This window comes from Maniola hyperantus, chromosome 15, assembly GCF_902806685.2.
Source record: "Maniola hyperantus chromosome 15, iAphHyp1.2, whole genome shotgun sequence".
Taxonomy (NCBI): Eukaryota; Metazoa; Arthropoda; class Insecta; order Lepidoptera; family Nymphalidae; genus Maniola; species Maniola hyperantus.
Window position 1 is genome coordinate 3818499 of NC_048550.1, and position 18442 is coordinate 3836940.

General features: G+C 35.8%; 1 protein-coding gene across 5 annotated transcripts in view; it reads left to right on the forward strand.

Annotated features, from left to right (window-relative positions):
* LOC117989006 (uncharacterized) overlaps window positions 1-18440 on the forward strand; it is a 313773-nt gene extending 295333 nt beyond the window's left edge. For all 5 annotated transcript variants that reach the window (XM_069503573.1, XM_069503572.1, XM_069503574.1 and 2 more), the window contains one exon: window positions 14337-18440. In XM_069503573.1, the coding sequence (XP_069359674.1) occupies window positions 14337-14582 (246 nt within the window). In that variant the 3' untranslated portion in view covers window positions 14583-18440. The remainder of the gene's footprint in view (window positions 1-14336) is intronic.
* Window positions 18441-18442: the final 2 nt, after the last annotated feature.

The following is an 18442-nucleotide window of genomic DNA, read 5'->3' on the forward strand; positions in this document are numbered from 1 at the left end:
TGACTTACTTATATATCAACGCACAGCCTAAACCGCTGGTCCTAATGACATGAAATTTGGAGGGTCTGTTCTTTGTAAAGAGTAGGTATCCACTAAGAAAGGATTTTTCCAAATTCCACCGGGTAAAATAGGGTCTGGAAGTTTATATGAAAGTCTGTCATTTTTAAAGTTTCATCGATGAAAATTGGTATTTAGGCTATCGGTTAAGAATAACAAATACACGTTTCACGATTTTTGAAAATTCTACTCTCAAGGGTGTTAAATGGGGGATGAAAATTTGTATGAAAGTCTGTCATTTTTCAAGTTGTTTCCCATGAAAATTGATATTTGGGTTTTCGGTTACAAAAGAAATAATACGTAGGTAGGTATGGTATCTACCTGTTTCAAGATTTTTCAAAATTCTACCCCCACGCCGATTTTCTAAATTCCACCCGAGCGAAGCCGGGGCGAGTCAGCTAGTTCAATTAATAAAATTAGACACTTATGTTAGTCAATAAAATCAAGTTTGCTCTATTTTTGGTTTACTAAACCTACCTCTTTGAAACCCCTATATCTACCTACCTCATCGATATAAATGACAAGATATGCCCAAGCTACCAAATTTTTCACGTTTTTGGAACCAACTAAATCAGCGCCACCTCTTAGATACTAATGAACGACCCGTTTGAAATCCAGACGTCACTGAGGTTGCATTGGTGCTAAATAAACATTTTAGGACCATTGAGTCGGTGCCATTTTGCTTGTTCAATGGCCCTGTCCTTACGAAGTAATATATAAGTCCTACCTATAACAAAGCAAAAAGAAGATGCAGGTAAGTAGGTGGGAATACAACTTTATAAACATAAATGAATGTTAATTTTAAACCTGACTAGTGACTACATCTTAACTACTCGGATTAGATTACATAGGTAGGTTATGTATAGATAGATCAGAACACTGAAATGAAATAAACTGTATATTACAAAGTCACGGGTATCTGCAAGATAATAATTTATAAACCTGTTCCTTTGACCTTTAGGGATTCAAAGAGAAATATCGATTATCTACAAAACGGAAAGCTCAATATCGATAAAATTATTGTAGCGCCTACATTTGTAGCAGCACAGTTTAGAAACTAGTATAAACGGGAATTTATGTACGTATCATCAACTGCACAGATATTATCGAGGCTCGTGCCACTTGTAACTTAGCTCGTAGTGATGTGATGAGCGAGCGCGCTGCCTATACTTTTTTTTTTAATTCATAGGGATACGCTTGACCACAATCACACCTGATGGTAAGTGATGATGTGGCCTAAGATGGGACGCGTTTACCTAGAAGATGTCCTCATCTTTGTTTTATCTTGTACCTCATAAGATTTTTACATTAACAGTGTTTAACTGTGAATTAACAGTTAGTAATAGAACTAGGATTTGCGCAGTTCGGGCTTTTATAGGTAGGTATCTATGCCTAATTATGTAAGGTAGAAAGGCATTCGAAACCAGTGGTAGATACCTACATTTCATCCAAAAGTATGTAGGTACTTGTGAAAGTTTAATTGAATAAAAAATTATTTTTTATTATTATTTTATTGTGAATTCCAGTCATATTTCCAAATTTTTAAGTTTCGTTGCAATTGAACGAGATTGTGAGTGATGTTGTATCATTGTATTATATTGTACATACATTGTATTTATCGAATGTATCTATCGATATACGATATAGTCACATCACTAGTGAAGTAGCAGCGGTCGCGTGCGCGTATACACTGGCTATCGCGCCGCACGAGCGATCATTATCGTGCCTCAACTTTGCCATATTTCTTCCCTCCGCCGGCTTTGCGCTACCAATCGCACTTTGTTACATTTACTCGTTCGAGGTGTAGCACGAATAGATCGTTCTTTGCTCTGTGATTTTATTTCACTTAGTAAATATTTACCTTTTTTTAATAATTAAACTAGTCAAATCAGTACCTATCTTTTTATCAACGTCAAAACACGCGCTTAGATGCGCTTAGTACAGTGCGACAAGGCTCTCTTGGCACTTCAATGACATTGACAGGGGCGCGCTGTTGGAGAACAAAGGCTTAGCATATTCAAACAAGAACAAAGGGGACACTTGACGGCAACGTTAGTTCCGATTTTCGCCACGCGCCAAGATAGCCTTGTCGCACTGTATGCGAGCTTCTATGAAATATCGGTATATAACGTCACAATAGTTTAACGTGCTTTCTTAGTTTAATCGATAATTTCTAATGGTTATTACACTTAAAACTAACAAAAGACGTGGATTTTACGTATTTTGGAAGACCCTCTATTTAAAAATCACTGGGAAATAATTTATTTTTGACGTAGTCAAATACCGTGATGCAAATTGGCAGACTTCACACACCTTTGAGAACATTGTAGAATTATGTAGATTTATGCGTATTATGTAGAATTATGAGTTCGAGCCTCAATAGCTCAACGGGTAAAGGAGTGGACTGAAAACCGAAAGGTCGACGGTTCAAACCCCGCCCGTTGCACTATTGTCGAACCTACTTGCACAAGCTTAGTTGGAGAAGAAAGGGGAATATTTGTCATTTCACATGGCTAATATTCTTTAAAAAAAAACTCCTAGGCATTCCGGGTTGTATTCCTTCACCGATATAGCAAGGAGTGAGGGAGGTCCCTCCCTACACAATCTTAGTTTGCAATATCTATTCTCAAGCACACAACAAGAAGTTATTAAGTCGCATTGCACCGTTAACGTTTGAGTATATAAATGGTTAATTCTAAAACACATTTTATAGATTGCCCATTACGACCTTGCGCCATGAACAAACTAACCTATCTCTAACGTACCTAACCGAAGCAATTAATTGTAGACATTAAACCGCGCCCGCTGACCCGCCGGTTAATTCCTATCCGGATAAATCAATTACGAGCAAACCAATCTGAATAAATAAGCAACTCTATCTACTTATTATTAGTACAAAAGTTACAAGAAAGTTCCTCGTTGAAGTTATCTAGGTAGGTAAGGTACAGTACGCGACCGAAAGTAATGAACATCGGCCTTTAGAATAATATTTCAGGTTTGTAGAGCGTTGACGTTTTGTCGGTCTCAGCGACCGAGACAGTGCTCTACAAATCTGCTATCTCCTTCTAAAGATCGATGTTCATCACTTTTGGCCGCATACTGTAGTATAGGTAGGTACATAACTACGAAAGCTTTATTTCTGAAGGTACATTTTAAAGTGTCATATTCATATTTCAGCTCTGTCATTGAAATAGTTTTTAATTAGGACCCTAGTGGTAGTAATATATTTGTTAATTTTAGGTCTTTGTTTGATGACGTCTACGTAGGTACCTACTTCCAGAAGCCTTACGTCTACCTATACCTATCTGGATGTACTTTTTATAGTGCCCTATTTAGATATGTTTCTCTATCATTTAAAACTAGATATAATCAACTAAACGTCAAATTATGAAAACATGAAAAAAACCAACTTTTTAGTGTAGCCAATTTTCGTGAATTTTCAGTTCATAGGTACTATGAACTGAAAATAGGTATAGGTATGAAATGATAGGTAGTTATGATCAAAATTTATAAAGCTACGTATTAAAAAATAATTATTTTTGTCGCTTTACCTTTTAGGTACCTAAATCTTTTTTTAGGCCAGGTAGGTACTTTAAATTCTTAATTTTATGGTAGTAGAAGACGCTTAGCGCCTATCTATTGTCGCTCAGCCATAATAAAAATATGATCCATTATACCTACCTACTGATGTTTCAAAAGATACTAAGAAAAGCTGAGATCAAATCAAACAACATCAACGCGCGCACAGCTGGGCGTACTCGAGTCGTGTAATCGGGTGCTTTCGGGCCTGCTCGGACGTGTAGGCCACGCCCACCTGCGCGCGCGCATGGCTACATCTCTTTTATTCGCGCCAATTTTCCCTTAGTCTGTCTCCAAACACCGCGGGGAGCGGACGCCACACCCACTGACCGGCGTTAGAGCATTTTCCAATTACGTACAAGCTTTTTGTGGCTTCTCAATTCCTGTGATAAGCTTTCTATTTTAAATAGAATAGGTAAGGTTAAGGTATTATACGTCTGGACACAATAACTGTGCTTAGAAGCTTATGGTAGAAGTCTATTATATATTTTTAAACAAAAAAAAATCGAACGTAATCAAATAGTAGATCGAGAATGCAGACGTGAAATAAATTGAATGTTTATTCGATAGTGATCGATCTTGTAATCGAGTTTATCTCAGTCCAGTGTTTGTTATTTTAGATAGGTAGGTACTGCTTAACAAATAAGATTACAATTTTATTACTGTCAATCGAGCTATGTATTTATTCCTTGTATTACAATTTATTACTCGCATAAGTCAATAATATTTATTGACAATAGAAAACATAAGATTAGGTAGTGTTCAATGCTACTAGCCATTAACGTGTATTTTGGGGTTCCGTATTGTAATAAAAATATGTTATGGTTTCGTCACATCCGTTCGTCTTTCCCATATTTTGTCAGAGCTAATTGGGAGTAAAATTGAAGCTATGTTTTTTTAACCTCTAAATAGAAGAATATTGATATTACTACCTATATTGAATTGAATATCCAATATAATTTGTGTAAGTAGCTTTTTAATGGTTAAAGAATTATTAAAATCGGTTTAGTATAGTTTCAGAGTTTATCAATTATTACAAACAAACAAGCAAATCCTCTTTACAATAGTATTAGCAGTAGATGTAGATACCAAAATATAGAAAGAGTTATAACTTCATTAGCATACATTCGTAGAAGCAGCAGAAGGAAATTGCGAACGCAAGCTAAAAAAACAGGGCAAGTGCGAGTCAGACTCGCGCACCGCGGGTTTCGTGTTCGAGTATTTTTTTTCGTCATTTTGCATAATAAATTAAAAACTATTATGCATAAAACTCAATATTAAATTCTGTTTTAAAATGTACAATTAAAATCCTTCCATATTATGATACCCCACAAAGTATAGTTATCTTACTTTGAAAATTGAAAACACTAATTATTTGTTCATGAACACATTTTTTGTGATGTAACCACGAATTCACGGTTTTCGGATTTATCCCTTTACTTGTACTATAAGACCTACCTATCTGCCAAATTTCATAATTCTAGGTCAACGGAAAATACCATATATGTAGGTTTCTTTGGCAGACACGACAGACGGACAACGAATTGATCCTATAAGGGTTCCTTTTTTTGAGGTACGGATCCGTAACAAATAGTACAAAAGTGCGAGGCATAACCCCCCCCCCCCCCTTCCCAAATAGGGGGCTGATATCTTAACTATTAGGCTATCACCGCTTTTTTTTCAGGCCCTAAAGTGACTATTTTGCGAAAGTTCCATGTACCTCTCCTATAACATTAATTTACCACCATGCTCTGCTTTTTTTTTCATCATACAAGTATGACTCGGCACATTCAAGAAACAAGTGCTTCGTGTGTAATGGGTAATTCACGTTAATAGCTTATCCCCTTTAATCAGTAGCACACCGATCGACGCCCGATATAATGGAGCCCGCGAGTAAGAGTTAGAAAGTGGCGGCAAAATCACAAAACAACGGTGGTTCAAAAAAAACATGCTCCCAAGCTCCCATGCTAGGGTTACCATTGTCTTTTTATTTTCCCAAACATCATTATTGGGATTTAGGGTTTTAACTTTCGTGACTGATTTCCATTATGAAGTAGCCTATGTCCTTTTCCGGAATGCAAGCTATGTCTGTACCAAATTTAATCAAAATCGGTTGTCGGACAGACAGACAAACTCACTTTTGTATTTATAATATTAGTATGGATAGTATGGATTTTAAATTGTACGAGCACAGAGTAACACTCGGCCCAGAAGAAGAGTTATGGGGATAGTATAATTTTTATCCCGGAAAATCAAAGAGTTTCCACGGGATTTTTAAAAACTTTAGGTTTTTAATCTAGGTCCACGCGGACGAAGTTGCGGGCATCATCTAGTCTAAATATATAAAAGGAAAAGGTGACTGACTGACTGACTGACTCACTGACTGACTGATCTATCAACGCACAGCTCAAACTACTGGATGGATCGGGCTGAAATTTGGCATGCCAAAACTCAGCATTTGGCATGCAGCTCTTATGACGTAGGCATCCGCTAAGAAAGGATTTTTGAAAATTCAACCCCTAAGAGGGTGAAATATTGGTTTGAAGATTGTGTAGTCCACGCGGACGAAGTCGCGAGCATAAGCTAGTGTTAGATAAAAAGCAAAAATCAGAATCTGTTTCTGTGATTTCCTATTAGAAAACACATGTTTGGTAACCCTAATGCCGTCCCGTGACCTCATGGCTTTAAAAATAAAAAAGTATATGAGGCATGGCGACCATCTTGGATATAATTATATCGAAAGAGTGCAGCCGCCAACCGTCAGCTCTAAATATAAGACCGAGCTGTGCTTTAAAGTTAATAGCAATCTTTATAATAATGCTGGCTAATAGTGACGCGTATTTGTAATTATCGATGTCGATTGTCACTGACCATTACTTTAATTGTTACCTTTCTCGCCGTAAACTGTAATTAGTTTTTGTCTACAGAGACTTGTGTAGGCATACGGGCTGATGTTAGGTACAATTATTTTCTCTGGCACACCATGTCTATAGGTAGGTACCTAATAATTAAGTTGTAATAATTGTTTTCTCAGAAGCGCTTCTAAATATTAGTTTTCTTATTTGCACGCATATTAATTACGTGCTAAATCTAGTTTTCTAGTTAAGAGCAGTGCCGTTACATAAGAGCTAGCGCGCATCACGGTGCAGTGCGTTTTTGAATCCGTAAATTTGAATTCAAATCTATCAAAATCCGGTGCGGAATTAATTCCGCAGTGCGCGCGCTTCTATGTAGTTATATAGTTCACAGATTGTGCGGAAAAGAAATGTACAGAAATTTACCGTGGTGCACGCTAGCTCTAATATAGTGGCAAATGACGTCTTTGAAATTCCTTATTGCAAAAATATGGTATGGTTCCCTAACAAATGTTTTTCAATAGAATGCAAAACAGCTTCTTTTCTTCTTATATAACTGTAAATTAAATATTTGTATGTCAATTATATACCTAATTATAATATTAAATGATAGCTTATTTATGTGAAATTGTTTCTATAAATATTCATACGGCCATGTTGAAAATTCCACACGCTAGGTCAACTGATTACTTATTAAGATTTATCAGTATACCATCGTACAGCGGCGCACCTGCGCACCAACGAGTCATGTGCTGTAGTAAGCCTGAAGCTTAGTACCTAACCAGAAATAGCAAACGCACTGAATTATCTAAGTATTATTTAAAAGGAAATCGTGACTGACTGACTGTAGTTTCTTTTACTTAGTGTACGAAACCACGAACCGAATATACCTATATTTTTCACACTACTCGCTTTAGAATGCCTTATTACAGACCTGTTAGCTAAGGGTAAAAGACGTCATAACATTCCTATGATTTAGCCGTGTTGTAATGTTGTACTGAAATATATTACGCCTTAAGGGATGTAACGTTGTACTGAAATCCATTACGTCTTAAGGGATGTAATGTAATTTGAATTTAAAACATCCCGCACCCGAAGCAAATTTTGTTCATTACAAGGAATTTTTAGTTCGCCCCTCTCACTCGCCATAGCCTCATAGATTATTGAAAACTCCCTCCAAAACTATCTCCGAAACGTATTGTGGACGTGTTACTTATTGAAATTAATTATTTATTTAATTTGAAATAAAATGTCGAGTGACGAAGATAGCAGCCGTAGGTAATTTAACTCCGTAAACCATTAATGCTCACATAAACGATTTGCATCCAGAAACTTCTAAAGACAGAAAGGTAGCTATTTAAGCATCGAAGATTTTGATTTTATTGTCTTGTGAGGTCTTAAAAGTAGAGTAGGTATTGAACTTGGGGTACTACTATCTTAGTCTTGGGCGCCCCTAAACCCCGCGCTTCACTCAGGATTTTAGATGCAACACCCTCGCTACACTCGGGAGTTACCTATTCTAAAATCCCTCGTTACGCTTGGGATTTATCCCGGCGCCCGTGACGTAAGACATTACATTACCATAGACATTATATTAATATCGATAAAAATAGCATAATATATTGCTTTATTCTTACTTTGTACTGTTCCGTTAAATTGTCGTGTCATGATACTGGCCTACGATTGCATCTAAAAACGAAACGTAACTATAATATTTGTTTAACATGTGGTTAAGTTAATAAAACTTTAAATAGCATTAACCCGTACTTTATTGACATAACTAAGAGGTAACTGAAATGACGTTGACCGCTGCGAAATACTTTAAGCTTTAAGATAAGTTTATTCGTAATGCGTTCAAACAAACGTAGTTTACTTCATATTATTTAAATATTAACCAATAAAACTCAATGAAATTTTGTAGATACCTTTTAGTAGAAATAAATATCTGTGCCTGTAGTTTTCAAGATTTCTGTAAAAATGTGTTTTTAAGTTACTAACTTTAATAAGTTAGGTAGGTACACATTTTTACGGAAATCTGGTATACTACTTCACTTCTCGGTAGAAAAGGCATTCCGATCCGAACCAGTCCTGGTAAATACATTTTACAATTTTTTTTTTTTTTTTTAAAGAATATTAGCCATGTTAAATGACTAATATTCCCCTTTCCTCTCCAACTAAGCGTCAGGCTTGTGCTAGGAGTAGATACGACAAAATTCAAAAATAGGTACCTATAGGTACCTGTAAAAGTTTATATGAATAAAAAAATATTTCTATTCTATACCTTTTGATATAGGAATAGGTATATATTTATTTATAGAACGTATCTATAAAATTCATTGAGTTTGATTAGTAAATATTCAAACGAGAACCAAACTACATTTATATGGAATGCGCTGAAGCGCGCAACAGGGACACTTCTCTTAAAATAGCTACTACTGTGAGTTGTGACGTTCTCCTTAAAAGGTTCGCCATTCCTGTCCTAGAACATCGTAAATTATCTCACGGCGCATCACTAGCCGGGAGCAAAGGTTCTAGCGAGGGCGCAGGCATCAATTTGCGCGGTAGCTGCCGCGGGCGCCGCCGCCCCTGTCATTACCCCCCGCGCGCCCCGCCACCGCCCCGCGCACTCCCTCGCCCCTGCCGACCTCCAGGGGAACATACTTTAACCTTTTTTGCTCCCTCGCAACCTGTTCACGGGATACGGCTGCTGTGGCAATTTAAACATCGGTTCATGGCCACGGGCGATACGTATCTGCTAACTATACGGCCTTCGTAAGTGCAGCCTGCCTGCATTTTAACTTATGGCTCGCCGTTAGGGTTGCGAATTGCTGAGGCGGTAATTATTTATATCGTACTGGGAGATGGCGGGAGTTGGCGGGTGTCATTTATGGATTAGATGCTTATTTACCTTCATCGAGTTAATGTAGCGTTTTTTTATAACAGTCTGTCTGTTCCTATTTTGACGTAGCCTGCCTTCGCTTCAAACGAAAAGACGTAAACTCATCAACGCGCCAGCCAAACTATTAGACCTAGAAAATAAAAATTTTGCGCAGGGGTTCCCTATAATGAGACAAAGAATAAGGCTGGTTTTTTCGAAACTCTCAATAGGAAATAAAAAAGATTTACACTTTCGCCTAGTGAAGCCACGGACAGTCCTTCGACAGATAAAACTTGTAAGTATCTTTTTGTAAACAAATAAAATTAAAGATAAAATAAAATACAAAGTTTTAGTGAAGAAGTTTTTGTATAAGCCAAATTCGTTTGTTAATTCTACTTTCAAATATGTAGTTGGAATATTTTAGGAAGAGAAAACTGAAATCATATTTTGAAACATATACTGTACATTCAAAGCTCATATTGAAAGAAGTACCTAATATACTTACCAATACCTACCTCTCGTATCATCACAAACACCGAAAGGCACCAACAAAACAACCATTCTCTCGTTCCACAGAAACAAAGAACAAAAATTGGACCAAAGATCATTCCTGGAACAGGCAATTTGATATCCAATTAAACAATTTCCTCAGATATCATTCCGGTGCGCTCAGCCGAACTTGGGTCACTTGACCCCGGGGCACGGGAATTAGAGACCCGAAACGATTTTACGGCTCCGTAACCCCTATTAAACTTAAATATGCCCCTAAACCTCGTCCGTACCGATCGTACCCTTTCAAGGTTACCTTAAAAGCTCAAATGATTTTGTAAAGCAATTTTGTAAACAGTTGTAATTGGTGCAAGACTTATTTTATATTATGTGGTGTGTTTGTGTGATGGTGTGACATATAGTTAAAGTCTTAAAAGTAAAAATGTACCTACCTAGTTAACCCGCCCTTAAAGTTAAGCCTAACGTCTTCATCTAAAAAGTGCTTTACAAATCTCGTTCAAGTTTTCACCAATATGTAGATAGCTAGTACAGCGTTATCTACTTTGTGCAAAGCCGGGGCGAGTTAATTATTTGAAAAAAAAAATCTTGTTGACCTCTAAGGTAGTGGGGAAGTGTCTTTTTCTTTTATCGATAAAATTGTAAACGAAAATTCTTAGCCACTCTCATAAAAGGCATAGATGACGGCTATTTTAAAAATAAATTCCCGATATCGCAAGGCTCACCAGCGGATGCGAAAGGAGCAAAATGACTCTAGCAAATTGACCTGTCCTTCAACGCAACCGGGCGGCGGGCGCCGGAGAGCTGTCGCGACCGCTAAATAATTCCGTTCCCATGATAGCTACTAGCTATCTCACTTTAATTATTCATAGGCCTTTTTTATACGCCATCACTTTTTACCGCTCGACCGCTGGCCGTACCTATAGTATAAAATTTAAAAAAAAGAAAAATAATCGAGCACCGGCGCAATTTAAAAAAGGAATAAGTCGGATGACACGGATCGAACTCCGGGCAAATGTCGCGCGGTAAAAAGTGGTCGAGCGTGAAGATGTCCAAGGGGGCAGTGCGGGGGGAGGTGTGCAGGACGTCACGTAGGCGGCGCGCTTTTTGTCAACGTTCCCGCAGAGATGACAGGTCGGTGGACGCTGCGCCCGCGACCCGAGACCGCGGTGACGAATCGTTTTGATACTTGTGATCTTGCGATTCGCTTCGGCTGCTTTGTCACTAAAATAGTATCTGATTCCGTGAAATTGTTTAATAGCTCTATCGAAATGTAAACAAATCAAAAATTTCGGCTGGTGATTTTTTATTACAAAGCTCTGTTATTCGAAATTACTTTTATGAGTCTCTATCATTAGCTGACCTAATTTAACAGGTTTCTATTAAACCATAAATAGTCCTTCAAGCTGGACAATTGCGGATTAGTAGACTTCACACACCCATTGAAAACATTACGGAGAACTTTCAGGCATGCAGGTTCCTCGAGATATTTCTTCACCGTTAAAGCAAGACGTGTTAATTAATTTAGATTAAGTTAGAGGTACAGGGTCGAATCCCGGATCCTCCGTACAAGAATCCAACGTCTTTACCACTAGGCTATCACCGCTAGCCTATCTTATTAGTTAGGACAAAAACTAAGGTGTGGCTTAAACACTCGCTAAACCTGTCAATATACCCATACAAAGCACGACTTTACCGTCAGTTTAATCCACGCCCAAAGTTTTTGTATTGAGACTCTTGATTGGGTAGGTATTTCAAAAATGTATCAAAAATAAATTATTTCTCAGTGATTATTAAATAGAGGAACTTCCAAAATAAGTAAAATCCACGTCCTTTGTTAGTTTTAAATGTAATAAATATTTTAAATTATCAATTAAACTAAAAAAGTACGTCATTATGATGTGACGTCACATTCCAGTATTTCATAGAATCTCGCATAGAAGCGCGCGTTTTGACGTTTGATAAAAAGTTATGGATTTGACTAGTTGTCAAATGCCGTATTGAAGGGTTTAATTGAAACTCCCAACCCTCAAGCATTATCAGTCGCGGTACAGAAGCTGCGTGACACGGCGACAGGTGCGCTCGCCTCAACCGGTCACTAATAAACTCTTAAACTCCGGCTTCCCACAACCTGCAGTACGAACTCGCCCGTTTTTATCGGCCGCCATTTGCAAAGCAAATTATCGTACGAAAACAGTCGCCGAAGACAACGCCGATAAAATAAAATTACATACCTTAATACTTACCCCTTTTTAGGGTTCCGTACCTCAAAAGGAAAAATAGAACCCTTATAGGATCACTTTGTTGTCTGTCTGTATGTCTGTCTGTCAAGAAACCTACAGGGTACTTCCCGTTGACCTAGAATCATGAAATTTGGCAGGTAGGTAGGTCTTATAGCAGACATTCGGTGAGAAATCTGAAAACTGTGCATTTGTGGTTACATCATACAAAAAAAATTACTAATTATTAGTTTATACTAATAATTAGTATTTTCAATTTTCCTCATTTTCCAAAGGTACCTGTGCATTTTAAAACAGATTTTTATTTATTTTTATGCATCGTAGTTTTTGAATTATCGTGCAAAATGTCGAAAAAATATGTCTGTAGTACGGAACCGTCGTTGCGCGAGCCTGACTCGCACTTGGCCGGTTTTTTGGTCGCTTGAGGCTCCGTTTTCGCGGCTTCTTTATTCGCGTTTTCAGGATTTGCGGATGAATTTTTTTTTACCGTTTTCTTGTGTTACTAACTTGTGTCTTGTTCTGTTGTTCGTTGGTAAATTTGTTATTTAGTATGGACGGGAAACTTATGTACAGGAAAACGTCGTGTTTGACATCTCTTAACAATTTTGGCAGATTTACGCAGTTATCTTTAGTATTTTAATCTTAAAACCGCAGCAAGAGTACTATCTGCGATAAGGGATAACGAATGGCTGAATGATTCCATACATAATAGGTAAAATTGACCTGCTTATAAAAAGAAGTCTAAAAGGTCAACTATTAGTAATACAAGTTCAATGCCATTTTAAAAGAGTAATATATGTATATTATAATCGTACATACCAACCTATTACACTTTTATTATCAACTTTTTCGTTTTATTTTGCAAACTTAGAACACCCCTATACTTAATCCCATAAAAATAATAATTCCGTATTCGCGGCATTTTAAGTTTTTAACAGAACGTATCCCTCGCGAATAAGGACCATTGACTGTATATTTATATCACCGTAGATACAAAAACTTGAATTCAAGTCCAAAATGGCCGCCTGATTAAGAATTTAACACAATGGGCTGTTTGTCGTCTGTTTACTTGAAATGTGAATGTTTAACATTCACGAAATTGGTTGCCAACTGAGATCGTGTTTTGTTATCATCTTATATCTTTGTTTTGCAGTAAATTGGCTGTCATGGCAAGTTTTTAAGATGCAAAGCTTCCTTGGAGCCTGTCGAATTTGACATATTATAATTATGTCTCATTAGCTTGGACTACACAAATTTCAAACCCAAATTTAACCCCTATAGGGGTTGATTTTTCAGGAATTCTTTCTTAGCGGACGTCTACGTCATAATAGCTAACCGCATGCCAAATTTCAGCCCGATCTGTAGTTTGAGTTGTGCGTTGATAGTTCAGTCAGTCAGCTTTTCCTTTTATATATTTAGACTAGCTTATGCTCGCGACTTCATCCGTGTGTACTACACAAATTTCAAACCCCTATTTCACCCCTTTAGGGGTTGAATTTTCAAAAATCCTTCATTAGCGGATATCTACATCATCATAGATGAATGCCAAATTTCAGTCCGATCCAAATTTGAGCTATACGTTGATAGTTCAGTCATAATAATATTATGAAGAAGATAGGTATAGTTAAATTAAAACTTAACACAATGTATATATATATCAAATCATTAGGTATTCTTACCTTATGTTTGTCACCAATATTAACTTCTATAGATCAAAGAAAGGTCTAGTTGCATGATAGGCTGTAAAAATTACGTTTGGGTTACCGTTAAACTTCAATGCATCTTGCACAAGTCAGAGTTTAATTAACTTTGGACCAATAAATACTGTGCATTTATGCAATCTGCTTTGATTTTTACTGGTGATCAAAGTTTAATCAATACCCATATCATAAATGCGAAAGTGTGTTTATTTGTTGTTTTATTGGTTCGTCCTTTAACCACGTCGCAACGGAGCAACAGATCGACGTGATTTTTTGTATGGGTTAAAGATCTGGAGAGCGGCATAGGCTACTTTTTATCCCGGAATATCATAGAGTTCCCACGGGATTCTTAAAAACCTAAATACGGACGAAAATAAACCCGGATGAAGTCGTGAGCATCTGCTTAATAAACGTATATGAGTTACAAATACAATCTCAAATTCGAACCATGTTTTAATCGAAGACCCTTGAAAATGTTGAAGAATGTGGTAATTAAGAGAAACCTTTTCTTTCTTTCCAGAATTTCCGCGAACAGAGAATCGACGGCGCAGGGCTGCCTCTCCTAACTGAAGAGCACCTCACAGTCATGCTGCAAATGAAGTTAGGGCCTTCGCTAAAGCTGCGCGCGGTGCTCGCGCGGAGACTTGAACCCTGCGCTCAGTGCCAGGCCGCCGCCGCTGCGAACACAACCCCCACAAACACGCCCAAAATAAACGGCACATCGCTCAAATCTGAGCCCAGGAGCAACACTACCAGCCCCAGTTAGAGGTTTCTTCTTAATCATCTATCAGACTGAAAGTTTGGACAATAATAACGCCTGATTACGCTGGAACAGCAACAGACTCCAAACTTGAGACAAGTTAGTGCTTAGTGATGTTGTGTGAAAACTCAGGCGTTTCTCTACCTGGTTAGTACAATTTGATAGGAAGGAAACTAGAGCGTGATTTAGCATTCCAACAAGCGTTGATTTGTCTCTAGTTTCGAGTTACTAGCTGGCTTAGTGTAAATCAAGCTTTAGATATATTCTAGCGAAAGGTTGTATTTTTCTTACTTTAGCTTTTATTGTATTCGAGACATTGAACTCGCAGTTCTTTTGAAGAAATTTGTTTTGGACTGTAGTAGTTTTTTGTTGTATAAAATACGGCGTGCACTTTTTCAGCAACTCTTTTTTGTACCAATTCGAGATTGGCTTTGGGAATTCTCGTATTTTATACAAAACTAGACTACTGCCAAGATTCTGTCGTTTTCCTTATTTTACATCTATAAAAACAAATATAATTGTGTTAGAACTGTAATTGCTTTTTACCGAACTTACCCTTTTGGATAATAGGCGACCGGATAAAGTACAATTTAGTTCCAAAGTTATGTAGGAACTTAATTGCAAAATTGTCCCGATAACACTAATTTTATAACAAAAATAAAAGTTTAACGTAATAAGTAAGTACTAGGCCAGTAGGTTGGTCCGTCGCTGTGTTGTCCATAAAATTTAAATATTTTGTCAAATACGTCTGCTAGATATTTATATTTAGGTATGCCAGTTTATTTTACTTTGAGAAATAGTTTCCTAATTCCTTACTATAGTTTGTACGCCGTAACTAAACTTTAGTCATTCAGTTCACTTTTAGTCTTCCTGTTAATAGATTTTGCATTTAGTTACGATTTAAGGTGGTTTTAGAGTATCTTAGCAGCTAAGGATGTAAATAATGTGTTGCCGTCCAAATATGTTGTGTTTTGTTTTATTTTTATGTTTTTCGACAATAGTTTTTGTATGCTGATTTAGAGAATACGAAAAACAATAATATTACAGTAAATAAACAAATAAGATTTTTTGTTGATACGTGAATGAAAATAAATGTGTGTTTTATAAAGCATGCAAAAACTTTCTTCGAAATTATATGTAAGCTTTCGGTGCTAAAAGACCCTGATAGAAATATTTTTGAAAAATGTTAATGTAAAGTTTTTTTTGTATATATAATGGCCTTTTTGTAAAAATATCTAAATTCGAGGCTAAGTATGACTTAAATAATACAGGGTCAACGTTACAAACACTTTGTAATTTGTATATATTATTATATACATTTATAGATAAATATTGTATTGTAATATTGCGTCGAGAATAGCATTTATTTACACCACACCTGAAGAAAGCTCATTAATAATGTTTACAGAGAATGTAATTTCAATTTGAAATTACAACTATGTTCGTAGTTACACTTAGTTATGTAAAAAACTGGATGAAATATTGCATATATCGCATAATACAATTTAATAAATTCCTATTGTTAAAGACGTAAGTAAATCTGTATATAGGGCCGTACGATTTTACTGTATTTTTATCTGTATAAGATATAGATTATTACAACAATAAAATTATTATATTGTAGTGAAATATATTTTTCATAAACTGTGGTAATCTCCTTAATTGCCAAAATAGCATATTGATGAAAATAATGCACTATACACATTTCGAAATATAACTTTAAATTACGCTCATGGAAAAACTGCGATATTTTGTATAATAATAGTTATAAAACTTATTTATATTACAAATTAGGACTATAGAATAATTATTGTAATGATTCATATCGATTTTGAAAACATATTTCTAAGATTTTGTGTTTATTAATTTAACTCGCGTTTGGTTATTACAATGAAAAACAAATTATTATAAATTATTAAAAAATTCTTTTTGAATAAAATATATTTCTAGCCTTTTAAAAGTAAGATTAGTACTTTAAAAAAATATTATTGCAAGATTGAGACCTCTAAAGCAAAATATCCAGTCTTTCCATGGCCTCCTACTACTATAATAACTAGAAATGATAACATATCAATTATTATAAAGGTGCTAACTGTAACGGATACATCACAGGAAACTATAAAATTCTGTGCCTTGTTCCATGTCTTCCTAGCATTTGGTGTAATTGTCAAATATACGTATAATATTTTATCAATGACTCTCATGGGCGTAGTCAGGGGGATTGTGTGGGTGGGCATTGACCCACCCAGAATGATTGAATGTCTATCCCAGAAAGCATAACACTGTATTCATCAAGTCTAAAAGACAAACTCCCGAAAAGCTTGCAACGCATTGGCGCGGTTCCTCTAGTGCTGCAAATGTTTATGAACTACGTGCACTTATGTGACCCACCTGTTCGTTTTCTTACTATTTATTTGAATTACTAATTAGAAATCTTTTTTATGAAAATTCTTCTTTAAAAAATATGAAAACAATAACATTAAATGGTTTTTATTAACTTTTATTGAATTGTTTTTTTTAAAATAAAAATTTTGTTCCAAAAATCTTAGTTACACCCAAAAATAATAGTAATTTTTGGCTACGCCCATGATAACTGTTTCGAAAGTATTACGGTTTTACGCTTTAAATCGGACGATAATAATACAATAATAAATAGAATATAAGAATATTACGAATTTGTTAATAGCTGATTTAATAATAATAATAATTTTATATTTTAGAATTTGATGTCCCAGCTTTTTGTTTATTAACGTAACTACTTTTAATATGGACCAGTGACTTACATGTTTGTAAATTGTTTTATGTACCTTAAAATGTTTTAGTTAAATTGTTTGTTTGGAATGTATGGTTTTGGAAAATGTACCACACTTTTTTGGTTAAATCAAAAAGCAAATGCACAAATTGTAAACTATTTTTTAATTCAGGAACTGCAAACTGTGCCAGCTAGGATGGCTTGAGGTAAAGTCCTGTCAAGTCAATATAAATTTTGTGTAAAACAAAATTAGGGTTCCAAAAGAATACGATCTCGCTGCTAATTTTACCAAATCTTAAAAAACAAATAGATCTTTCTTTATGAGAAAAAGAATGAATTGCGTAATTTTAATATAAAAAAAACATCTATACAATTTAGAACATTATGAAGCAACATAAATGACCTATGTCCTATACTTATAACAGTGTACACAGTAATAAAAGTGGGTATACGATAAGGCAACGTACTAAATTAAATACAAGTATTAAGAATTTAAAAAACATCTATAAGGCAGGCTCCGTTCCTTGCCACGTGGTGTATCTATTTTTATTACTTCGTCAATTAATTACATAATATGTACACTTATGTTTTATATTTTGGTGAACTTATGTTCCTAGAATTCAAAAAAAGCAAAATTTTGCTGTTTATTCCGTTTATCCACTCTAAAACCAACTCTCTAGCCACTCTAAAGCCACTCTTGGGTGTATTATTTATTATAATTTGGCCTTCTTTACACACCAAACGGCGAATTCGTTGATTATTTTTAGTGCTGGGTTGATAGATAGGCATACGTTTCTGAAATTACACCCTAGGGGAGCTGTTTTAGGTTGGATAAAGGGAACCAATATCCAATAGCCAATTTTTCTATCCTAAAGTTGGAGATCCTGTGTGATTGAAATAGTTGTGTGTACATTTTCGTTTGGTGAAAGTGCGTTTGTTTGCTTTGTGAATTATTTCGTCTATAACAAGGCTTAGTCACTTGTTAATTTCCTTAAAAACACAATAAGTACTTAGTTTACGTTAAGCTTGATTAGATATAATTTCGGATTTCGAAAGAAATTCGATTTTAAGTATTTATGTGGAAGAGAATAAAACAATGATTTATTCCAAACTT